The 26,615-nt window shown below is 44.5% G+C and overlaps 1 protein-coding gene across 4 annotated transcripts in view; it reads right to left on the bottom strand.

Annotated features, from left to right (window-relative positions):
- Positions 1 to 26,615, bottom strand: part of abcc9 (ATP-binding cassette, sub-family C (CFTR/MRP), member 9) — a 206,112-nt gene that overhangs the window by 37,525 nt on the left and 141,972 nt on the right. For all 4 annotated transcript variants that reach the window (XM_068058911.1, XM_068058912.1, XM_068058914.1 and 1 more), the window contains 5 exons: positions 21,550 to 21,707; positions 14,590 to 14,659; positions 11,692 to 11,849; positions 10,497 to 10,589; positions 8,847 to 8,949 (listed from right to left, as the gene is read on the bottom strand). In XM_068058911.1, the coding sequence (XP_067915012.1) occupies positions 8,847 to 8,949; positions 10,497 to 10,589; positions 11,692 to 11,849; positions 14,590 to 14,659; positions 21,550 to 21,707 (582 nt within the window). The remainder of the gene's footprint in view (positions 1 to 8,846; positions 8,950 to 10,496; positions 10,590 to 11,691; positions 11,850 to 14,589; positions 14,660 to 21,549; positions 21,708 to 26,615) is intronic.

The following is a 26,615-nucleotide window of genomic DNA, read 5'->3' as shown; positions in this document are numbered from 1 at the left end:
ATTTTAATGCAAGGAGTCTTACCAGTAAGGCAGATGAATTGAGGGCATTGATTAACACATGGGATTATGATATTATTGCTATCACAGAGACATGGTTGAGGGAGGGGCAGGACTGGCAGCTCATTATTCCAGGGTATAGAATCTTCAGGCGTGATAGGGGAGGGGATAAAAGAGAAGGTGGTATTGCACTGTTGATCAAGGAGTCATTTACTGCAGTAAGGAGGGATGATATCTTAGAAGGTTCCTCAAATGAGGCCATATGGGTAGAACTTAAAAACAAAAAGGGGGCAATCACTTGGCTGGTGGGAGTGTACTACAGGCCTCCAAACAAACAGTCAGGGAGAGATAGAGGAGCAGATATGCCGGCAAATCTCAGAGATGTATAAAAATAATAGGCTAAAAATAGTACGGGATTTCAACTTCCCTAATATCAACTGGGATAGTCTTAGTGCGAAAGGCTTAAAGGGGGCGGAATTCTTAAAATGCATACAGGAGAGCTTTTTGAGCTAGCACGTAGATAGTCCTACAAGAGAAGGGGCAGTACTGGACCTAATCCTAGGAAATGAAGCTGGACAAGTGGTAGTATTGTCACTGGGGGAGCATTTTGGGGATAGTGACCATAACTCTGTAAGGCTTAAGGTAGTTATGGAAAAGGACAAAGACAGACCGGAAATAAAGGTACAGAATCGGGGGAAGGCTAATTTCAGTATGATAAAACAGGATCTGGCCAAAGTGGACTGGGAGCCAGAATGGGAGCAACTACTTGTAGGAACGTTGACATCAGACCAGCGGGAGTCAAAGAGGAAATAGTGAGAGTTCAGAGCCAACATGTACTCGTTAAGGTGAAGAGTAGGACCAACAAGTCCAGGGAACCCTGGATGTCAAGGGATATAGAGGATTGCACCAGGAAAAAAAAGTGGCTTATGGCAGATTCAGAGCGCTGAACACAGCGGAGGCCCTAGAGGAGTATAGAAAGTGTTTTTTTTAAATTCATTCATGGGATGTGAGCGTCACTTGCTATGCCAGCATTTATTGCCCATCCCTAATTGTCCTTGAGAAGGTGGTGGTGAGCTGCCTTCTTGAACTGCTGCAGTCCATGTGAGGTAGGTACACCCACAGTGCTGTTAGGAAGGGAGTTCCAGGAATTTGACCCAGCGACAGTGAAGGAACGGCGATATAGTTCCAAGTCAGGATGGTGTGTGAGTTGGAGGGGAACGTGCAGGTGGTGCTGTTCCCATGCATCTGCTGCTTTTGTACTTCTAGGTGGTAGAGGTCGCGGGTTTGGAAGGTACTGCAGAAGGAGCCTTGGTGCATTGCTGCAGTGCATCTTGTAGATGGTACACACTGCTGCAACTGTGCGTCAGTGGTGGAGGGAGTGACTGTTTGTTGATGGTGTGCCAATCAAGTGGGCTGCTTTGTTCTGGATGGTGTTGAGCTTCTTGAGTGTTGTTGGAGCTGCACCCATCCAGGCAAGTGGAGAGTATTCCATCACACTCCTGACTTGTGGATGGTGGACAGGCTTTGGGGAGACAGGAGGTGAGGTACTCGCTACAGGATTCCTCGCCTCTGACCTTCTCTTGCAGCCACGTTATTTATATGACTACTCCAGTTCAGTTTCTGGTCAATGGTAGCCCCTAGGATGTTGATAGTGGGGGATTCAGCGAGCGTAATGCCATTGAATGTCAAGGGGAGATGGTTAGATTCTCTCTTGTTGGAGATGGTCATTGCCTGGCACTTGTGTGCCGCAAATGTTACTTTCCACTTATCAGCCCAAGCCTGGATATTGTCCAGGTCTTGCTGCATTTCTAAACGGACTGCTTCAGTATCTGAGGAGTCACAAATGGTGCTGAAAATTGTGCAATCTTCAGCGAACATCCCCACTTCTGACCTTATGATTGAAGGAAGGTCATTAATGAAGCAGCTGAAGATGGTTGGGCCTAGGACACTACCCTGAGGAACTCCTGCAGTAATGTCCTGGAGCTCAGCTGATTGACCTCCAACAACCACAACCATCTTCCTTTGCACTAGGTATGACTCCAACCAGCAGAGAGTTTTCCCCCTGATTCCCATTGACTCCAGTTTTGCTAGGGCTCCTTGATGCCATACTTGGTCAAATGCTGCCTTGATGACAAGGGTAGTCACTCTCACCTCACCTCTTGAGTTCAGCTCTTTTGTCCATGTTTGAACCAAGGATGGAATGAGGTCAGGGGCTGAGTGGCCCTGGCGGAACCCAAACTGAGCATCACTAAGCAGGTTATGGCTAAGCAAGTGCTGCTTGATGGCACTGTTGATGACACCTTCCATCACTTTCCTGATGATTGAGAGTAGACTGATGGGGCAGTAATTGACCGGGTTGGACTTGTCCTGCTTTTTGTGTACAGGACATACCCAATTTTCCACATTGCTGGGTAGATGCCAGTGTTGTAGCTGTGCTGGAACAGCTTGGCTAGGGGTGTGGCAAGTTCTGGAGCACAGGTCTTCAGTACTATTGCCGGAATATTGTCAGGACCCATAGCCTTTGCAGTATCCAGTGCCTTCAGTCGTTTCTTGATATCACGCGGAGTGAATCGAATTGGCTGAAGTCTGGCATCTGTAATGCTGGGAACTTCAGGAGGAGGCCGAGATGGATCATCAACTCGGCACTTCTGGCTGAAGATTGTTGCAAATGCTTCAGCCTTATCTTTCCCACTGATGTGCTGGGCTTCCCCATTATTGAGGATGGGGGTATTTGTGGAGCCACCTCCTCCAGTTAGTTGTTTAATTGTCCACCAACATTCATGACTCGATGTGGCAGGACTGCAGAGCTTAGATCTGATCCGTTGGTTATGGGATCGCTTAGCTCTGTCTATTGCATGCTGCTTATGCAGTTTGGTATGCAAGTCGTCCTGGGTTGTAGCTTCACCAGGTTGACACCTCATTTTGGTGTCTGGTGCTGCTCCTGGCATGCCCTCCTGCACTCTTCATTGAACCAGGGTTGGTCTCCTGGCTTGATGGTAATGGTAGAGTGGGGAATATGCTGGGCCATGAGGTTACAGATTGTGGTTGAGTACAATTCTGCTGCTGCTGATGGCCCACAGCGCCTCATGGATGCCCAGTTTTGCATTGCTACATCTGTTTGAAATCTATCCCATTTAGTACGGTGATAGTGCCACACAACACGATGGACGGTATCCTCAATGTGAAGGCAGGACTTCGTCTCCACAAGGACTGTGCGGTGGTCACTCCTACCAATACAGTCATGGACAGAAGCATCTGCAGCAGGCAGATTGGTGAGGATGAGGTCAAGTATGTTTTTCCCTTGTGTTGGTTCCCCCACCACCTGCCGCAGACCCAGTCTAGCAGCTATGTCCTTTAGTACTTGGCCAGCTCGGTCAGTCGTGGTGCTACCGAGCCACTCTTGGTGATGGACATTGAAGTCCCCCACCCAGAGTGCATTCTGTGACCTTGACAGCCTCAGTGCTTCCACCAAGTGGTGTTCAACATGGAGGAGTACTGACTCATCAGCTGAGGGAGGGCGGTAGGTGGTAATCAGTAGGAGGTTACTTTGCCCATGTTTGACCTGATGCCATGAGACTTCATGGGGTCTGGAGTTGATGTTGAGGACTCCCAGAGCAACTCCCTCCCTACTGTAGACACTGTCTCGCCACCTCTGCTGGGTCTGGCCTGCCGGTGGGACAGGAATTACCCAGAGGTAGTGATTGCAGTGTCTGGGACATTGTCCGTGAGTATGACTATATCAGGCTGTTGCTTGATTAGTCTGTGGGACAGCTCTCCCAACTTTGGCACAAGCCCCCAGATGTTAGTAAGGAGGACTTTGCAGGGTCGACAGGGCTGGGTTTGCCATTGTGGTTTCCAGTGCCTAGGTCGATGTCGGGTGGTCCGTCCGGTTTCATTCCTTTTCATTGGGAGAGTACTTAAAATAAGTAATTAGGGCAGCAAAGAGGGGACATGAAAAAACACTGGCAGGCACGATAAAGGAAAATCCCAAGGCATTTTGTAAGTATACTAAGGGCAAGAGAAGGGCCCATTTGGGACCAAAGTGACAATCTGTGTGTGGAGCTGGAGGACATAGCTGAGGTTTTAAATGATTATTTTCATCTGTGTTCATTATGGAGAAGGACGATGTAGGTGTAGAGATCAGGAAGGGGGTACATATTAGTATTGAAAGGGAGGAAGTATTAGCTGTTTTAGCGGGCTTAAAAGTGGATAAATCGCCAGGCCCAAATGAGATGTATCCCAGGCTGTTACGTGAGGCAAGGGAGGAGATAGCAGGGACTCTGACACAAATTTTCAAATCCTCTCTGGCCATAGGAGAGGTACCAGAGGATTGGAGAGCAGCGAATGTGGTACCATTATTCAAGAAGGGTAGCAGGGATAAAGCAGGTAATTCCAGGCCAGTGAGTCTAACATCAGTGGTAGGGAAACTATTGGAAAACATTGAGGGACAGGATTAATCTCCACTTGGAGAGGCAGGGATTAATCAAGGATAGACAGCATGGCTTTGTTAGGGGGAGATCATGTCTAACTAATTTGATTGAATTTTTCGAGGCAGTGACCAGATATGTTGATGAGGGTAAAGCAGTTGATTTAGTCTACATGGACTTCAGTAAGGCTTTTGATAAGGTCCCGCATGGGAGATTGACTAAGAAGGTAACAGCCCATGGGATGCATGGCAATTTGGCAAATTGGATCCAAAATTGTCTTAGTGGCAGGAAGCAGAGGGTGATAGTCGAGGGTTGTTTCTGCGAGTGGAAGCCTATGACCAGTGATATACCGCAGGGATTGCTGCTGGGACCCTTGCTGTTTGTAGTGTACATTAATGATTTAGGAGGTATGATCAGTAAGTTCACAGATGACACGAAAACTGGTGGTGTCGTAAATAGTGAGGAAGAAAGCCTTAGATTACAGGACGATATAGGTGGGGTGGTAAGATGGGCAGAGCAGTGGCAAATGCAATTTAATCCTGAGAAGTGTGAGGTGATGCATTTTTGGAGGACTAACAAGGCAAGGGAATATACAATGGATGGTAGGACCCTAAGAAGTACAGAGGGTCAGAGGGACCTTGGTGTACTTGTCCATAGATCATTGAAGGCAGCAGCACAGGTAGATAAGGTAGTTAGGAAGACATATGGGATACTTGCCTTTATTAGCCGAGGCATAGAATATAAGAGAAGGGAGGTTATGATGGAGCTGTATAAAACGCTAGTTAGGCCACAGCTGGAGTACTGTGTACAGTTGTGGTCACCACACTATAGGAAGGATATGATTGCACTGGAGAGGGTGTAGAGGAGATTTGCCAGGATGTTGCCTGGGCTGGAGCATTTCAGCTATGAAGAGAGACTGAAAAGTCTAGGGTTGTTTTCCTTAGAGCAGAGAAGGCTGAGAGGGGACATGATTGAGGTATCCAAAATTATGAGGGGCATTGATAGGTTAGATAGGAAAAAACTTTTTCCCTTAGCGGAAGGGTCAATAACCAGGGGGCATAGATTTAAGGTAAGGGGTAGGAGGTTTAGAGGGGATTTAAGGAAAACTTTTTTCACCCGGAGGGTGGTTGGAATCTGGAACGCAATGCCTGAAGAGGTGATAGAGGCAGGAACCATCACAACATTTAAGAAGTATTTATATGAGCACTTGAAACATCATAGCGTACAAGGCTACGGGCCAAGTGCTGGAAACTGGGATTAGAATAGGTAGGTACTTGATGGCCGGCACAGACACGATGGGCCGAAGGGCCTGTTTGTGTGTTCTATGACTCTATGACTCTATGCTCTCGAACAGTGCAGGGGCAGGGCACTAGAGGGTCACCTCCTCACCAGTAGCAGAACCATTAGTTTTGGACCTGACAGAGGATACCTTTGAAAGAAAATGGCTGTTTTCTGCAGTCAAAGAAAGAATTTGCATTTTTATCGCACCTTTCACAGCCTTGTGATGTCCTGGAGCACTTTACAGTCAATGAAGTACATTTATGTTTCAATGCAGTCATGGTTGCAATGTAAAGAAATGTGGCAGCCAATTTGCTGGCAGCCAATATGCACACAGCAAGTTCCACAAACAGCAATGAAATAATGACCAGCTCATCTGTTTTAGTGATGGTGGTTGAGGGATAAATATTGGCCATGTCACCAGAGGGATGACCCCTGCTCCTATTTGAATAGTGTCAGGGGATCTTTACATCCAGCTGAGAGGGCAGACAGGGCTTTAGCTTTACACCTCATCTGAAAGATGGCACCTCTGGCATTGCTGCACTTCCTCAGTATTGCACTAGAGTGTCAGCTTAGGTTTTGTGCTCATACACTGAACCCACATCTTTCTGACTCAGAGGCAACAGTTCTACCACTGAGCATGGCAGACACCGTATTTCTTTGAAAGTGTGTAAAACACCTTGCTGACTCTGACACTGGATCTGGAGGAAGTCACTTTGTTTATCTGGGCATGACTGAACTATAGTTCTCTGTGGGTTATGGGTCAACTCCAAGGAAACCTCCAGTCAGAGTGAAGCTGCCCGTGAAAGAGGCACAGCAGCAGTACCTCTCACGATTGCTTGCAGCTCTGGTATGGAAGCCTTGGATGTCAACCTTCATCTAGTTCTCCCGTCTGGCTTCAACATGCTGGGAATCAGATAGAGTCAGCTATCATACAGGGCATCACAAACCTCACTGGTGCTCCCAGTTCTGCTGTGTAACTCTATAACTCTCATCCAAAAACCAAAATAATTACAATTACTAACCACACAGTGATTTGTTGTTTGTGGGTTGTTTGGGAAAATTCAAATTAAAGCTAGAAATAGTTAAACCCGTGTAGTATTAGCAACTATGCAGAATTTTCACACATCTTGGGAGTTACTGAAGTCAGGAGAAAGAGGGACGTGAGTCCGATTGTGCCGGGCTAGTCCCAGCTTTTCTGGGAATCTATCAACCGGCACCTTGAGGCAACACCTTAATAACAGAATGTTGAAAAGGGGTGATTTTATATATATAGATAAAACCGATGATGCCTAAATTGCATTGCTTTTATAAAGTGTATGCATTTTTGCATGAAATTATATCACTGATGTAACAATGATCTCTTGGAGTCTGATAATTTCATTTCCGAACAATTAAACTATAATAATTGTCTCCATAAGTAAATAGTGCGGCACAATGCGTCACTTTTCTCATTTACTGGAATCAGAAATGAGTAAGTCACAGTTCATCAAGCACAGGACTGACGTAAAACATTATAGAAATCGCAGAACACTTGGCCAAACTCCACGTACCCGCTGATTGGTGTCTTTTACCGAAAGTCAGCTCCACTTTCCCCTCTCCTAACTCAAATGAGGCTACGAGTGCAAGCTGACAAATGTTCCCACCGTTCCGTGTTTATTCTTCTACATTCTGACAACCTTTAGGCTTATCTGAAATGCTGTCACCCAAAATGGGGAAGAATCTCATAAATCCATGCTAGCAAGGAAGGATTAGAGACATTGAGGCTTTCCCAATTGGAAGGAAGCAGGTCAAGGCGAGATCTGCTAGAGATGTACAGAATTATAGCGGGGGGGAGGGGGGCAGGGTTGTTAGATAAGGTCAATTTGAAAGGGCTATTTGGTTTAGGAGTATTAGTTAGGGGTACAAATTTTATATTGGGAGTGGCGGGGCGGGGGGTGGGGGTTGTTAAATGTCTTGGATGGGAGCACATACGAATGGAAAACTGTGCAGGGTGCAAATTTGGTTGCCGATTCACTATCGCCTGTTTTGTGTAACCACCCAATTTTAATTTCACCCTTGTGGCCTCCAGCAGAATAAAGGAGGTTAGGAGATTAGTGTGCTCACTAGTGTTTTTGGTCTGATAATTCCATCTGATGCTCGTGTATGTTTTTATGTGCTGTACAGCCTCATCTTGAACACCATCTTCATTGGGTCCTGATCCAGCAAAACCTCAAATTTAAAATTCTCATCCTGGGGTTCAAAATCTTGAATGGTCTCGCTTTCCCTATCTCTATAACCTCCTCCAGCCCTACAGCACTGAGATATCTGCGCTCCTGTAATTCTGGCCTCGATGGGCCGAAGGGCCTGTTTCTGTGCTGCATAACTCTATGACTTAAATAATAATCCTACCAATACCATTCCATTACGTTAAAAAAGTATTTCTCGCATAGCTAATCTACTCATCATTAATTACACATTAATTGCCCAATGTGGTTACGTGGATGCAGCCACCATTACAAACTAGTACCTGATGTAATGCATTGTTGACCAAACAAAATAATAGTGAGGAATTATTTAAAGTACTCCAAGTAAGAAGTCCGACTGTAGGGAAGGAGTTAACACATGATCTGAAACCTTGATACTTCACCAATAAAAGTAAAGACACATATTGTAGCTTCATTGTAATCAAAACAGTGAAAGCTGTGCTTGGAAGAGCTGCCAATGTTAAATTCTGCCAGTGTGGCAATGTTGAATAGCGATGTCATTGCTGGTGTCTGGCCTTTCAGAGGTGCAGAATGCTTACACACATTCTACACAACGCTTGAACTGAATGACATGAAGGAGAAACACTTATTGCAAGCGAGTAGGCCTTGGCATATTGTGAAGAAAACAAGGCATCCATGTGGGGAATTGCAATATATATTTTTGATAAAAAGAGAAACAGATTTGACAATTTGTAACTGAGAACAATTTGGAAGGTTTTTGGGCAAACGTTCACTGACTTGAGCTGGGACTCCGAAACAGACGTAAAAGGATGTCTGTGCTATTTTAAGACGCTGCAACATTGACACACATTCGCTTGCATTTCTTATGGCTTGTCACACCAATGGTCTCTCTACTTGCAATTGGGAATATTTAGAGTATAAATTTTTCCACTCATACCGTTCTGACCTCCAACCATCTGTTGGCTGCAGACAGGAACAAGTAGGCAATATTATTGGCGTCTGTGAGCTCCAGCATACGCTGTTTAAATCTGGCTTCATGTCTGCAACAGAACAGATTCTTTTCTTCAATTCACTTTGTTATTGCTATTTCTCTAAGCTCCATATACAGACTACAGCAACACATTTGTATCCATTTCAATTGTTTCATTTGCTGTGATAATAGAGTTAAAAAAAGACAGGGTTTTCCAGGTCATTACATGTTTCTCCTGTTTTTAAACATAGAAGCAGCACTGTTTAAAAAGATCTTCACTTTTGGCAGAAAGACTAACTAAAGCCAATTTTCCTGGGCCTGTTGTCCACCTACTTAAATCGTCCAGAGATATCCATGGTGCAGACCCTAGGGATGCCAACTCTGGTTGGAGGTGTTCCTGGAGGTTTTATCACATGAGCTCCCATCTCCAACTGCCCCATGCTGCCAAACAGCTTTTCTTTTCCATCGCCAATATTTTAATAACTAATAATCAAAAGCATTCAAAGAAAATAAATAAAGCACACAATTGATCTTAATGCCCCTGTGATTTTTCTCTTGTGTTGCTCGCAGTGTTGTCAAAGTGCTTATTCTTTAATTCCTCGAGACTCCAGGATGATTCTGAAGGGTGGGCAACCCTACCAGCTGACTGTCAGGGCCCAGTTCCAGCAGCAGGACTGGTAATTCAGAGGCCATTGTAGGTCTCTCATGCCAGTAGCTGTTTCTCTGGACTGGGTGATCAGGGACCTTTTGACTGCTGATGGAGATTGAAATGCAAACTACTGGGTGGTTGGGGGTTGGGTGGTGCAGAAAATCAAATAGTACCCCATCTGCAGATCAGCTTGTCCTCCAGGACTTTGGCACAGGCCAGGCTCCTCTAAAAAAAAAAGCCTCAGGCAACCCAGGGCAACGCTAACAGGCATCTGCCTGTTTCCCCTAGTTCTTGTAACAATAGAATATTCAGTTCCTGAGTTCAAGACCATTAAGTTGAACAGGGCATGAAAACAGCCTGCTGATCTGATATTCCTTGTTCTTACACATTTGCCCAAAGTCAAAGTTACCCCCAGCCCCATAGTGCAGTAAGGGGAATCTGGAAGCCTATCCAGCCTTCATTTTTCCTTGATTCACTTAGGGAGTTTTCTTAATCTTAACTCCTTGCTATTGGGTGGTGCTCTTTAATTTCCCTGATGCTGAGCTAAGATACTCTACTCAGCCCCCATATGCCCCAGCATTTTTCAGTCCTCCTCTTTAAGGCGCTGCAGCAGTCTTATGATCAGTCTCTGCCCAGCCTGATATCCCGCCCTCCCAAATAACAAGCACTGGGATTAGCACCCATGTCACACCTCTCCAATGTTAATGGTTACCCGCTGAGGTCATTAGGCAGGCACGGCGGAAGCCCTGCCCACAGCCAGCCTGATGTGCATGACTCAAGAAAGTCAGCCATTATGTTCACTGGCGTGAATGATAACACATTTTGAGTGGCTGTCACTCAAAGACCTTTGCAGGTTGTAATAAATATGGCACCCAGCACAAAGTAGAAGATCATGATGCATTCAGAACTTGCAATTTACAAATTACAATTTGTAACTGAGAACCATTTGGAAGGCTTCACTGCCTTACCGGAATGCTCGGATTGTAGTAAGCCCTTCTGCAGTTTCTGAGAAGTGGCACAGTAGAGGTAACTGTGTACTGTCATCCAGCTCCTGAAGATCCCTTCACAAATACACAATAGAAAGAAGGGGTTAAGACAGCACAAGACATATAGCTACACATGGTAGGAAGTCATTCCATGCTAAGAAAATTAAACAAGCATGTAGTAAAGGCAGAACGGTTTTAATGAGGATTTTAACTTTCGTATGGATTGAGATAAGCAGACTAACACATGTCAGAAAGGTAGTGAATTTCTTCAGTATGTCCAGAATAGTTTTCAGCAACAACATGTCCTAGAACCAACAAGGAGCCATACTGTAGTAGAATTAGCGATGACTCAGTTAGTAGCATTCGTGCTTCTGAGTCAGAAAGTTGTGGGTTTAGGGCCATTGGACAAAATATGCCCACCTCTTTTGTACCAGAACAAATTCTGTATACCCTGTTTAAATTAGTTGGTACCCTGCACCGGACTGGAGGCATTTTAAATTTTATGGAGAGGCTGAAATATTTCTGATCAATTACTTATATTTTTAGGTTTTATTGTTGTACCTAATTTCTCTTTTTTACCTGTGTCCAGTAAGTTCATCAAAGAGGGGAAAATCGGCTGATAAAGATTTTTTGAGGAAATATGGTGTGATTTGATTGGTTTACTTTTTGTGTTTGATTGTTAAGATTTTCTTCAGTGTTCAAAGTTATCGAGTTATGTTTTATTTAATTTCATCCATTCATAAAGTGTTACAGCTAAACTGTGACATAGGCAGTGTGAGGCTGGCATAAAGGAAATGCATGCGAGACAGCTAATTTTATAAAGGAAGAACAAATAGCCCAGCTCCCCCTAGCTATTCAAATTGTCCCATCCCTGTAACTTGGGGCAGGGTCCCTGACCTTTGGCGGGGGAGGAGTCCTCGGGATCTGCTCCACCAACAGTGCCAGGGATCCAGGAATGCTCAGTCTGATGAATCTAAAATCTTTCTTTGCAATGGATGAAGAGCACATGAAAGTCATCGAAAGGGACATGTGCATTGCAAAAACTAGTTGCTTCTCATCTCAGTGAGGTCAACTTAAACATCTGATTATATTGTGAGTCTTAAACAATAAGAAAGGGTTTAGCAGTGTCCTGCTTCTGAAAACGTTTCAAAGATATACGCGCTTGATCGTTACTTACTTTGAGGCAACCCGGAAGTACTTCTGTATAAAGTAAAAGGCAACAACAAAGGGCAATAAAGCCATAAAGAAGATTGGCGTGACAAACAAGAGCACACTTATTGATGACAGGCAGAGGAAGGTTGATCTAGTCAAGGACTCCAGAGTTGGTGGGATATGCTAAAAGAAAGAAAGAAAAACTTGCATTTATATAGCGCCATTCATGACCAAAGAATGTCCCAAAGTACTTTACAGCCAATGAAGTACTTTTGAAGTGTAGTCACTGTTGTAATGCAGGAAACACGACAGCCAATTTGCACGCAGCAAGCTCCCATAAATGGCAATGTGATAACGACCAGATAACCGTTTTTTTGCTATGTTGATTGAGGGATAAATATTGGTCAGGACACTGGGAATAACTCCCCTACCTTTCTTCAAAGTAGTGCCTTGAGATCTTTTACGTCCATCTGAGAGGGCAGATGGGGCTTTGGTTTAACGTCTCATTCAAAAGACAGCATCCTCCAACATGCCCTCAGCACTATTTTTGCATGCAAGCCTGCATTTTGTACTCTGGAATGGGACTTCCAGGACTTGAACCTACAATCACCTAACTCAAATGCAAAAGCAGCACCCACTGAGCCACAACCAACACCTGACACAAGTACTGTCCAAAGAGGCAACAGTTACTGATCTCATCTCACTTGCTAACTTTTCTAGTCATATTTCAAACTGTGTCATCTATGGTCAAATAGTGGGATGCATCAAATCCCATACAACTCTCCTAAAGTCACCATTCTTCTCGAGGGATAGTGGGCTGCAGTGGGAAGAATGCCAAGTGGTGTCTACATCAATGTATGAGTTCATATTTGGCTCAATTAACACAGCTGAATTCTGCTTCAATGGGGAAAGCTGCAGTGACAGCAAGGTCTTGCTCACAACAGATGTCACACTCTCATGCGGTCTGGAACAGCTGTTTCTGCTCAGACCAGCCTGCAGTTTTTCTTGTCAACATTCCTTTCATTTTTTCTGACTGTTGGTTCACATCCCATCTCTGGCTGCATCATCGTTATGTCCTTCCTGTTGAAAGCTAATGTCCATCAATTGCTACATGACTCACACATAGGGGTCAGTTTTGACTGACCAGACAATCACCTGTACCTGCATTAAAGAGATGGCCGTGGTTTTGAGGCACTGGTCTCAGTTTGTGGGATGCCAAAAAGACATCCTGTGCAGCTTGCCGGACCGTCCCAGCTGCTAGCAGGATAAGTACAGGCAGTGGGAGCCCAGGATCGTGGAGGGTGGGGGTCCCAGGCAATGTTCCCCCTGATTTTCCTTTGCTGTGCACAGCCCGTTTGTTGCACTGCGTGGTCTCTAAGATTGTCGCGCGGCTGTGCATGTGCAGGTCTTAAAGAGACCGCTGCTTGTGTGCAGCCTGTTTGTCCCCTGCTTGGAAAATTCCAGATTGTTGTGCAGCCACACACCCACACAGCTTACACAGAACATTGGTCCCAAGGTCAGGTGGCCCTGATACTTTTTGTGGGCTTGGGAGGGGCAAGAGTGCTAATTATCTTGTCTGGGCCTTGTCGGCTCCAATGCCCATGGAGCTGGTTGGTGTCAGGCACAGGCTATGACCAGTACCAAACTAAAATGATGTCCTAGAAGCACCATTGCATTAAATGGTGAACACTGGCTGAAACAGATGGGTTTTTAAGGGCCACCTATCCTTTCTTGAGGACATTACTGGCTCATTAACCCCAAGTGATAAAAGTGACTTCAGTGTGCTTTCCTTCATCTTCTTTATTGGACTACCTCTATCTAAAGGCAGTGATTCACATTACAAAATAACTGGGCACTCAAAAGCAGCAAGTGAAATTTTGACATATATACCACTGAATTACTTTATTAAGGTCATATTGCTATATGACTTAATCCATTTTGATTGCTAAATCTTTAACATGGTCATTTAGGATCATTTTCAACAAAATGTTCATCTTCACAGGTACAGGTATTAGAAGGTACCAAATGATCTATTGAAAGATTTCAATCAAGAAAGCGAAATGCTGACACTCTTACTCTTCCTTATCATTGCTTCTCAATACAAATAGCAAACTAATAGCTGAATAATGTCAAGGAATTACAGGAAATGATTAGCAATGTGTGGTCAGGTTGTGATGATCTAGGTTTACAGTTTGCAAAGCAATATGAAACCACAATTATACATTTATTTGTCATTAAAATTGATTCTTTAACAGTGATTTAATTTTAAGATGAGAGGACAGGTAGGCGATCTCCTATCAAATGCTATTTCTGGGAGTGTTTTTACTTACTTTAAAGCCCAAAGCGAAGTCCCAACATCAGTTTAGGTCAGTAACCATGCACATGCTCCAGTTTCAAGTCCACAATGAACTCTTGAACTTTTTGACCCAAATATAACAATTCACCTCATCCGTTTAGATGAACACATCAATAAACATCCAAAAATTTCAAGGCACAAAATAATTTTAATGTAACTGTCCCCCAAATAATTACTGAAGATTTTAGCTGATTCCAACTTTCTTAATTCCTAAAAGGGCTTTGGTTGAACTGGCCATGGTTCAGATACATGTTCCATTTTATTAAGGGCATAGAGCTTCCCAAATACCATTATAGTCACTTAGAAGAAGGAGTAGACTCTTCAGCCCCTTGAACCTGTGCCACCATTCAATTAGATCATGGCTGATTTGTAAGACAACTCTATTTACCCACCTGGGTTATGCCCCTTTGTCTTGTACTCCCCCATTAGAGGAAATACTTTCTCCCTATGTACCCTATGAAATCCTTAATCATCTCAAATACCTCAATTACAGCACAGTGATTACAAGACCAGTCTGTGCAATCTGTCACAATACTCACAAGCAGATGAGATATTTAACGTTCATACCTGATCTATTATATTTGTGTCAGCAGAAAAACGATTGAGGATTTGGCCCAGAGGTGTTGAGTCAAAGAACCTGAAGAATCAGAAAACAAAGCAAAGGCTACATAGTAAACAATGTGAAGCACAAAAGTGTTGATGAATCACAAATACGCCAGCCTGAAAATGTATGAAAGCCGAAGTCATAGCAACAATATTTACAAGGTGAAAAATGGAAAATATTAACATTGAAGCTGCTCTGAATGTTGGTTCTGTGATGTCGGTTCCAGAAACATCTGACAAAGGTTTTGGAACTTCTCTTACTGCGATGAGACACACAAATGTCATTAACCTGACATTTAGCCAAACAAAGATTTTAGTTAAGACATTTATATATGTCTTAAAGCCAGGGAGTTATGTTTACATCAGGTGAGAAACTGTTGGAGCTGATGTCAATGGAAAGAAGAATTGGGTGGGTTCTATACAGGCAGGTGATCCGCTGGCAGTTTACCCCACAAGGGGCTAGATCTTGACTTTCTGCAATAATGTAAAATGGGTGATAGTCAGCCGGCAGCCCGTTTTCTGTTTCTCATCATTTTATTTCCATTGACGTCAACGGGAGAGATGGAAACCAGGCTGACCACTGGCTATCACCCGTTTTACGCTATCTAGCTGGTGATGAATATTAAAATTACCCCCTCCCCTTTATTTTTGATTTTGCATCTCCTTTTTAAAACATAACTAAGTTCGGCAAACGCTAGAACTCTGTGCACAGAGGTAAAAATTGGGAAGCTTTGTGCCATTTCTTCGGGTATAAAACAGGTGCAAAGCTGAGAAATGTAGCATTGGGAAAGCTGGTAGCATTAACATTAGGCCCTTGCATATGTTACTGAGGGGCAAACACCCATTTAAGGGCCCATCTGGGAGATTTGCCAGGCTTGCCCCCTTCAGAATTCTTCATTGGCTGCCAGCAAAAGGTAAATTTGAATCTTTAAAAACGTTTTTTTTAAAGTTTTCATGCTGAGCCAGGAGGAGCAGGAGTTCTGTCTCGACTCCAGAGTCCTCGCTTCCCCAACATAGTGAAATCTAACCCCTCCTTTGAAGGACTTAGCTTCAGACCAGTGTTGGCGAGGCAAATGGCCTGATGTTCATCCTCTCCAAGCTGCCTGTGGAGGCATGAAAGGCATGGGCAGATTTCCCCAATAATGATAATGAAGACCATTGACCAATTTTGGGCGGGCATCAGGCCTCCAGGTTGGGGTTGTGTGCCAACAACAGGCTGTAACTAATTTTCCCCACCACTGTCTTGGTGCTGCAGTCTTTGGCTACTGTTATTTCAGTAAGTAAACCTACAACAAAGAGTAACAAAAATAAATCAATGAGCAATAACAACAACTACTTGTGTTTCTATAGCGACTTTAATGCTGTGAAACATCCTGAGGTGCCTCACAGGAACATAATCAGGCAAAATTTTACAGTGTGTCAAAGGAGATAATAGGACAGGCGACCAAAAGCTAAGCTTGCCAACTCTGATCAGATGTATTCCTCGAGGGGCTAAATGGTCTACTCCTGTGTCTATGTTCCAATGCGAGAAGGATTTCAAATTTGATAAAACTGTTGTTCTGTGAGCCAGAAGTTAAAATGATCTTTAACTGAGGTGTTTCTGTTAATTAAACAGTAAATTGACAGAGGCTGTGGCGATAGGATTTGGGGTTGGGAACAGGTGGTGGATAAATCAACATAACGTAAGTTTAGATAAAAAGTGGATGGAGAAAAGTTTTCCATTGAAGCGATCTTGACATAATTTCTATTTTCAAACATTTTATGAAGCACAGCGGTTTGTAAAACTGACAGGTTCTTGGACGTTACTTTAAGTCTCTCAGAGTTTGGCCTGGATCTGCTGTGGTGAAGGATTCTTGAATAATTATTCCACTGGGTCCTGCCAAACCAGTTCCTGACTGAAGCAAGAGGTTTGACCGGAAACATGTCCCTGCTTCTGCTTTCGGATTTAACTCACTCTGAATATTCTAATTTACTGGGGGGGGGGGGGGGGTGGGGGGAGTCTTTAACCTCATCAGAGGCAGAAAACCTGTGGTTAAAGATTGGCTACCCACCATATATCCCACCTGACATGAACAGAAATGAAACCTGGGAGGGGTGTATAACGGGCACCTGATCTGCCATCAGTGTTCTGCCCCGCCAAATCTGAACATAAACCCCCATTGCGTTTAAAAATGGTTGCAGCTGATTTTCCTGACCTTTGTGCGGGGTGGATGCAACCATTTCCCTTAAAACAAAGGCAGGGAAAATGGGAGGAGACCTATTTTACCATCAATGGCCCAGGACAGGGAATAACAGCACTCTTAGTTTAGGACATTTGGGTTCTCTACTCCTGGGCCAGGACATTAAGGATGAACTGTTCCGGAGTTAGGACTCTTTAGGGAAACTGATCCTGGACCCAGAACACTTTAGATGCATTGCTGCTGATCTGGGACTCTTTGGGTGCACTGTGCCTGTGCTTGAGATGAGATGTTGAACTGAGGCCTTGTCTGTCTAACATTTCAAGTAGATGTCAAAGATCCCATAGAAGTATCCGCAGAAGAGCAAGGAGTTCTTCAAAAATATTCTCCCAATTTCCTGGCTAACATTCCTTCCAAAAATAGAATTACACAGTTATTCTTCACATTGTTTTTTGCCTCAGTGCTTCAAAGTAGTTCACTGTATGGGAAGCCATTTGAGACATTTCTCAGAGATGTTTTTTTTAATTTATTCATGGGATGTAGGCATCGCTGGCCAGGCCAGCATTTATTGCCCATCCCTAATTGCCCTTGAGAAGGTGGTGGTAAGCTGCCTTCTTGAACCGCTGCAGTCCATGTGGGGTAGGTACACCCACAGTACTGTTAGGAAGGGAGTTCCAGAATTTTGACCCAGTGACAGTGAAGGAATGGCGATATAGTTCCAAGTCAGGATGGTGTTTGACTTGGAGGGGAACTTGCAATTGGTCGTGTTCCCGTGTATTTGCTGCTCTTGTCCTTCTAGTTGGTAGAGGTTGCGGGTGTGGAAGGTGCTGTCTAAGGAGCCTTGGTGCGTTGCTGCAGTGCATCTTGTAGATGGTACACACTGCTGCCACTGTGCATCGGTGGTAGAGGGAGTGAATGTTTGTAGATGGGGTGCCAATCAAGCGGACTGCTTTGTCCTGGATGGTGTCGAGCTTCTTGAAAGTTGTTGGAGCTGCACCCATCCAAGCAAGTGGAGAATATTCCATCACACTCCTGACTTGTGCCTTGTAGATGGTGGACAGGCTTTGGGGAGTCAGGAGGTGAGTTACTCGCCTCAGGATTCCTAACCTCTGACCTTCTCTTGCAGCCACGGTATTTATATGACTACTCCAGTTCAGTTTCTGGTCAATGGCAGCTCCTAGGATGTTAGTGGGGGATTCAGCGATGGTAATGCCATTGAATGTCAAGGGGAGATGGTTAGATTCTCTCTTGTTGGAGATGGTCATTGTCTGGCACTTGTGTGGCGCGAATGTTACTTGCCACTTATCAGCCCAAGCCTGGATATTGCCCAGGTCTTGCTGCATTTCTACACGGACTGCTTCAGTATCTGAGGAGTCACGAATGGTGCTGAACATTGTGCAATCATCAGCGAACATCTCCACTTCTGACCTTATGGTTGAAGGAAGGTCATTGATGAAGCAGCTGAAGATGGTTGGGCCGAGGACACTACCCTGAGGAACTCCTGCAGTGATGTCCTGGAGCTCAGATGATTGACCTCCAACAACCACAACCATCTTCCTTTGTGCTAGGTATGACTCCAGCCAGTGGAGGGTTTTCCCCCTGATTCCCATTGACCTCAGTTTTGCTAGGGCTCCTTGATGCCATACTCGGTTAAATGCTGCCTTGATGTCAAGGGCAGTGACTCTCACCTCACCTCTTGAGTTCAGCTCTTTTGTCCATGTTTGGACCAAGACTGTAATGAGGTCAGGATCTGAGTGGCCCTGGCGGAACCCAAACTCAGCGTCACTGAGCAGGCTCTTGCTAAGCAAGTGCCGCTTGATGGCACTGTTGATGACACCTTCCATCACTTTACTGATGGCCGGGTTGGACTTGTCCTGCTTTTTGTGTACAGGACATACCTGGGCAATTTTCCACATTGCAGGGTAGATGCCAGTGTTGTAGCTGTACTGGAACAGCTTGGCTAGGGGCGCGGCAAGTTCTGGAGCACAGGTCTTCAGTACTATTGCCAGAATATAGTCAGGCTCATAGCTTTTGCAGTATCCAGTTCCTTCAGTCATTTCTTGATATCGCGTGGAGTGAATCGAATTGGCTGAAGTCTGGCATCTGTGATGCTGGGGACTTCAAGAGTAGGCCGAGATGGATCATCAGCTCAGCACTTCTGGCTGAAGATTGTTGCAAATGCTTCAGCCTTATGTTTCGCACTGATGTGCTGGGCTCCCCCATCATTGAGGATGGGGATATTTGTGGAGCCACCTCCTCCAGTTAATTGTTTAATTGTCCACCACCATTCACGGCTGGATGTGGCAGGACTGCAGAGCTTAGATCTGATCCGTTGGTTATGGGATCGCCTAGCTCTGTCTATTGCATGCTGCTTTCGCAATTTGGCATGCAAGTAGTCCTGGGTTGTAGCTTCACCAGGTTGACACCTCATTTTGAGGTATGCCTGGTGCTGCTCCTGGCATGCCCTCCTGCACTCTTCATTGAACCAGGGTTGGTCTCCTGGCTTGATGGTAATGGTGGAGTGGGGGATATGCCGGGCCATGAGGTTACACATTGTGGTTGAGTGCAATTCTGCTGCTGCTGATGGCCCACAGCGCCTCATGGATGCCCAGTTTTGCATTGCTAGATCTGTTCGAAATCTATCCCATTTAGCACGGTGATAGTGCCACACAAAACGATGGACAGTATCCTCAATGTGAAGGCAGGACTTTGTCTCCACAAGTATTGTGCGGTGGCTAGTCCTACCAATACTGTCATGGACAGAAGCATCTGCGGCAGGCAGATTGGTGAGGACGAGGTCAAGTTTGTTCTTCCCTCGTGTTGGTTCCCCCACCACCTGCCACAGACCCAGTCTAGCAGCTATGTCCTTTAGGACTTGGCCAACTCGGTCAGTAGTGGTGCTACCGAGCCACTCTTGGTGATGGACATTGAAGTCCCCCACCCAGAGTACATTTTGTGCCCTTGCCACCCTCAGTGCTTCCTCCAAGTGGTGTTCAACTTGGAGGAGTACTGAGTCATCTGCTGAGGGAGGGCGGTAGGTGGTAACCAGTAGGAGGTTACCTTGCCCATGTTTGACCTGATGCCAGGAGACTTCATGGGGTCCGGAATCGATGTTGAGGACTCACAGGGCAGCTCCCTCCCTACTATACACCACTGTGCCACCACCTCTGGTGGGTCTGTCCTGCCAGTGGGACAGGACATACCCGGGAATGGTGATGGTGATGGCAGTGTCTGGGACATTGTCTGTAAGTATGACTATGTCAGGCTGTGGCTTGACTAGTCTGTGGGACAGCTCTCCCAACTTTGGCACAAGCCCCCAGACGTTAGTAAGGAGGATTTTGCAGGATCGACAGGGCTGGGTTTGCCGTTGTTGTTTCTGGTGCCTAAGTCGATGCCGGGTGGTCCGTCCGGTTTCATTCCTTTTTATTGACTTTGTAGCGGTTAGGTACAACTGAGTGGCTTGCTAGGCCATTTCAGTGGGCATGTAAGAGTCAACCACATTGCTGTGGGTCTGGAGTCACATGTTGGCCAGACCAGGTAAGGACAGCAGATTTCCTTCCTAAGGGACATTATAGTGAACCAGAGGGGATTTTACTACAATCGACAATGGTTTCATGGCCATCATTAGACTAGCTTTTTAATTCCAGATTTATTAATTAAATTCAAATTCCACCTTCTGCTGTGGTGGGATTCGAACCCATGTCCCCAGAGAAATACCCTGGGTCTCTGGGTTACTAATCCAGTGATAATACTACTACGCCACCGCTTACCCCTAAGACATTCTGCATTTAGGATCATAAGACATTATGCATTTAGGATCATAAGAACTGCCAGATGAAAAAAGACCAAGTCCATCTCGTTTGCCTTCTACTTTCCTGGTAGATGTCATGATAATGAAGTTGGAAATGCAAAGTTTATTTTCTTTAATTATTGCCTTTGATGCCATAATGTTCCCATCATTTCCCCGCAAATACTAGTTTCCAAAATCAACTGCGTGCTTATAATATGACAAGTCAGAGGCAAAACCAACCCCCACAGGGAGGAGAGAAAAACAAGGCACAATGTAATGACCACTTTGTAAACCGTCTCTTGGATGGAGCATGGGCATAGCCTGAAAAGCGAGAGAAAGCAGAAAGGACAAGTGAATGCAAATAAAATCAATCTTTATCCTCTTTATAATTACAAACACCCTGATAAAGGTTGGAAACAGACAAATGATGTGTGATAACAATGGCACCCAGACGCTACTTTTAGTTTATCTTGTTTGTTAAAAATGATGTAGGATGCCAGCAGGACACAGCAGGAGCCATGGCCTGAAGAATGTTATTGACTTGGATGTCCAGGCATAGATGAGTGAAGAAGATCCTGCTTCACTAAGCAGATACCTATCTCTGTAGTTTCCTACAACCCTCCTGGGCTTTCTGTGTTCCTTTAATTCTGGCCTCTTGTGCATTCCTGATTTGCTTGGCAGTACTGTAGCTTCAACTAAGCTCTGAAATTCCCTCCCTAATGCTCTCTGACACTCTGCCTCCCTGTCCTTTTTTAAGGTACTCCTTAAAATCTACCTCTTTGACCAAGCTTTTGGTTATCTACCCAAATGTCTCCTTATGTGGTTCAGAAACATTTTTTTTTGATAACACTTGAGAAACCTTTGATCATAAAGATGCCATATAAATGCCAGTTATTGTTGTTATAGCTCTACTAGTTAAGCTTCATAAATATAATTGAAGACTAGGTTGCAGCTTACCGCACTGGTGCTAAGATGATCTTGTTTAGGAGATTACGGTGGAGGTTTTTGGCTGCTGTTAGGCCCATCCATTCCACAGTTAGAGACGTGATGAGGCACAGTATGATCCCAATGCTGCACAGGAGGCTGTACCACACTTTGTAGTAATTTTGGTCAAACTAAGGAGCACAGATATAAAGAGGTTATGGATTTGCAAAGTCATTAAATAGAGTACATGGAGAATTGTTCAAACCCTTCAGCAATTTAGCCTGATCAATGAGTATGATTATTCAGTGGAAGAATTAATTTCTGAAGTTTCAGATCACATTATCGGAATCTAAAAGTTTTCAACTATCAAACAGATTTTGAAGGGTAGGAATGATGATCAGTGATATTATCGTATCAAATATCTGAAGGCACTCTTTTCAAACTCCTCTCTGCACTATTCCACTTATTTGAGTTAATATTGCTGTTAAAATAGAAGATGCAATTTGTTATTAGAGCAGAAGATGTTCATACTGATGGCAATTGCTACCCATAAGAATTTAAAAGTGATTTTCTCCCCATCACAGAATACTAACTCAACAGTTCAATTTTTTTCTGTTCTTCTATTCTCTCTACAGCTACTAATCTTCCATTTATATACATAGAATTACATAGTATTCACACTACAGAAACAGGCCATTCAGCACAATTGTTCAGTGCTCCACACAAGCCTCCTCTCACCCTTTTTCATCTAATCCTATCTCCATATCCATCTATTTATTTCTCCCCTCTCCTTAAATGCATCTCTGCTGTTCGCCTCAACTACTCCATGTGGTAGCGAGTTCAACATTCTAACCACTCTCTCGGTAAAGAAGTTTCTCCTCAATTGGATTTATTAGTGATTATCCTACATTTATGGCCCCTATTTTGGATTCTCCCACAATTATGCCACATGTAGTAACACAAACATCTGCAAATCATCTGAACACTGTTACATTTCTGAAGGCGACAGAACAGAAATAAACTCTGGTTATTTGGGACATATAAAAAGGGCCCAGAAAAGCCCAGTTAGTCCATCAGCACAGCTGTTCTGGAAGTTGGTGCGACCTCCACACTCACCAAGCCTCACTATTCCCACTCCCACAATCCCTTGGGAGAGGCAAATAGCCAAGCAGGAAATCTTGCACCAAATTAGGGAAAAAAAACTCTGGGAAATTCCACCCTCATCCGAAGACCATCAAGTAAGTTCCAAGAGACGGCAGTAACTGAAGAACACTAGGTTCAGTAAATCCATTTACCTTCTACATTACTGTAGTGCTAGTTCACGGGGCTGGCTTTGTGAGTGGCTGCTGCCACGTGACACCAGGTACGTAGGATGCACTTCGAGACAAGTAACAGACACACTGCTTGCAAGTTTCCCATTCATTCGTTTTAGATTTCTGATGCCTATGTTGCTTAGCCCTGAAGGGTCAGAACGTCTGCAAAGCTCACACAAAGTGAAATGGGCTGGTTGCACTCAATTTTCTGAGGCCAACTCACTGGGGTAGAAGTTCATCTTGGGGAAATAGCACAACACGGGCAGTATCGCACAGGCTATCTGCTATACTCCCAGCCCAATACTCAATTCAACGGAGAGCTTGTTATTGAAGTCTTGCATTTATTTTACAAACATGCAGCTCCCCACTCAAACCTTCACCCAATTTCAGTAAGTGCCTCCTTATATATACCCTAAGACCCTAATTAACACCCTCCACCTGCATATGATTCAACACAATTATCACTAAGAAGGAGTTTAAAGCCTTAACTGGTTTTTCAGTCAACCCTTCCTGTTTGGTGGAGGCGACAGGGCCTGAGGTGGATGCAGGGCAGGTGGCACTATTTGCCAAACTCGGCGACTTTCCTCATAGGTCAGCATTGCAGCAGGCCAGAAAGGAAGTGGAGGCAGGAAGGAGCAGCAGATTTGTGTCATGAGTTTCTTTGCATTATCTTAAGCAACACAATAAAGGATGTGGATTCCAGTTCCTTGAAGATCTTTAGAGGGTTTATTAACAGTTAAACTAGTATATACAATACAGAGCAAACTATATACAGAACCTTTGATTAGGGTGTTCCAGTGCAGACTGAGTATGGCTTTTAGTCACATGACTACATCCTGGTACTTAGCTCATTAGCATACTGAGTTCTGAAAGAGACATCACTCTTTAGCTGTGCCAGCTCTATTGTGCATGGTAAGAAACTATGCCTTATACTGGGCATCATCTGTTTTGAATCTTGTCAGCTTCTTTGTTGATCAGGTGAAAATGAAACAGATTGTTTAGTGTTGTCTCCTTTCCAAAATTCCCCAGCAGGCAGTCTGAAGATTTGGTTTGGTAACAGTTTTGTTTCTAATGGGTGGGGCATTGAAGATGTCAGCTCAGGAGCAATGGGCTAGAATGACATTGGAGGAATGAACTTGCAAGTTTTTAGCGCCTTTCACATCATCCTATCAACTCCAATTTAAGCTGCAAATGTCCTTGTAGCAGATGGCACCAAGTCTTCCTTTGCATCTCTGCTGACCCTGGGAAGACAGTTCCCCATGGCTGTTGTGTAAGTGTGCCAATGCTTGCATTTACATAGCGCCTCTCATGACCTCAGGATGTTCCAAAGTGCTTTACAGCTAATGAAGTATTTTTGAAGTGTAGGAAGGGCAGCAGCCATTTGTGCACAGCAAGCTCCCACAAGCAGCAATGTGATAATGACCAGATCATCTGTTTTTAGTGATGTTGGTTGAGGGATAATTATTGGTCAGACTGGGGATAACTCCCCTTCTCTTCAAAATGCGATCTTTTACATCCACCTGAGAGGGCAGATGGAACTGCAGTTTAACTTCTCATGCGAAAGATGGACATACCACTGAACTTTGTGGATCACGTATAATCTTTGCATGAATTCCCAATATCTCAAGCAGCTGATGCTCATAGGATTGTTGCTTTCATTTTGGATTTATCCCCAATGTTGAAACTGTGCAATGACTAGCCCTTTCCAAACGTCCTGATATATGGAGTTCAAACAGGACAAACTCGGGAATGATAAATATAATCACAGCCAGAACTGAGCAGGGATATTTTAACCTCAGCTGCCCAGTGGATAATGCCCCAGTCTACTTAACTGCCAGAAAGTATCCTGGATCTCACCATTTCCAATTTTAACCAGCGTTTTGAGAGAAGCAGCTAAGATGCTCAGCCCAAGCTGGCAAGGTACTAATTCAGATGATGTATTCAGGGCCCTATAGAGGAGAAGCTGACAGGGTTCTCCAGCCATGTAAAGATTAGTGTGTGGGGGGGATCAGGAAACTGAAGGGGTCCTGCAGCCAGGTGAAGAGGATCAGGAAGTTGAAGAAGTCCTCCAGCCAGGTGAAGATCAGTGTGTGGAGGATTGGGAAGCTGAAGAGGACTCCAGGTAAGTTTTCTTGTACTTTCCTTTGTGGAGCCAGGGAGAGCATGGGATTCGTTCATGGGATATGGACATTGCTGGCTGTGCCAGCATTTATTGTCCATCCCTAATTGCCCTTGAACTGAGTGGCTTGCTAGACCATTTCAGAGTCAGCCACATTGCTCTGGGTCTGGTCTCACATGTAGGCCAGACCAGGTAAGGACGGCAGATTCCCTTCCCTAAAGGACATTAGTGAACCAGATGAGTTTTTACAACAATTGACAATGGTTTCATGGTCACCATTAGACTAGCTTTTTTTATAGCGTTATTTTTTCCATAGTGCCTTTCACAACAACCAGATGTCCTATAGCACTTTACAGAAAATGAAGTACTTTTGAAATGTTCACTGTTGTAATATAGGAAATACAGCAGCCAATTTGCACACAGCAAGCTCCCACAAACAGCAATGTGATAATGACCTGATAATCAGTTTTTTTGTAATGTTGATTGAGGGATAAACAGTGGCTGTGACACAAGAGATAACTCTTCTTGAGAAGAGTGCCATGGGATCTTTTATGAATACCAGAGAAGACAGCAGGGGCCTCAGTCAAACATCTCAATCATTACATGCAACAGTGCAGCATTCCCTCAGTCCTGCACTAAAGCGTCAGTCTTGATTTTTATGCCCATGTCCTAGAGTGGGACATGAGCCCACAACCTTCTGAGTCAGAGACAAGAGTGCTACCAACTGAGCCACAGCTGACCACAACTAAGCAAGTTTGCACTTTGAGCACTACAAGAAGGGTGGTCTAACATTCCAAAGGCTGGCAGCTGCTTCAGGCCCATCTCTCACCCGTTCTAGACTGGAAGAATATAAAGTACGCCATGGGCTTACACTGCCACAGCCATGGCAGGAAACTAACAGAAACCAGCAGTCTCCCACTAGAAATCTGCTGGCAGTTAAAGTGACCCCTTCCCTTTTTTTTTATGGGTGTCAGGGATGAATTGCCAGGGTTGCATGGGTCATGTGACACACAGTCATTGGTTTTAAGATACTAAGGGCAATTTACAAAAACTGCTTAAAAATGATCGAAATACTTCACACTGTAAAGCTATTGAGGCACACTGTGGAGTTCTTAGCATCTCAATTTGGGAAGCGAACAGGAGGTAGTGGCCAGTAAATATGACAGAAATAAGATCCACCAGATCTCAGGCTTACATCATCTTTTAGTCGGGCTTGGAGTAGCTGAAGCAGGTGGCAACTCCATTTGACTGATGAAAATGGGGCAGAAAAGGCCACATGTCGATCTGCCACCGATTTTAAAGGTAAGTGCTTCAAGCCTTTTAAAGGCCTTGTTTGTAATTTTATTATGATGCCATTTGTGTTTTCCTGAATCCTTGTCCAGTTAGCATTGTTTTTTTGACTCCTGGGCTCCCTTAATGGTACTAGAGGGGTTGTCAATGGGACTGCTCTGAGCTGATGTTCTTCGGGGAAGGGATGTGCATGCAGAGGGATACCAGTTTGTCCTGATAGTACCCGCACTCCTGCACCAGCCAAGAGGTGGGATTGTTTGCTTCACCAGCCCTCGTATTGGTGGAGTCCCCTCTTCTCAAGGGATACTTTGCCAGTACACCCTTGGTGGCATCACAATGTGATGTGAGGAGGTTTGCCAATTCTGTTTGAACATATT

Source organism: Heterodontus francisci, chromosome 27 (assembly GCF_036365525.1).
Source record: "Heterodontus francisci isolate sHetFra1 chromosome 27, sHetFra1.hap1, whole genome shotgun sequence".
In the NCBI taxonomy this organism is placed as follows: Eukaryota; Metazoa; Chordata; class Chondrichthyes; order Heterodontiformes; family Heterodontidae; genus Heterodontus; species Heterodontus francisci.
Note: the sequence above shows the minus strand (reverse complement) of the source record. Positions and strands in the feature narration are given on the sequence as shown.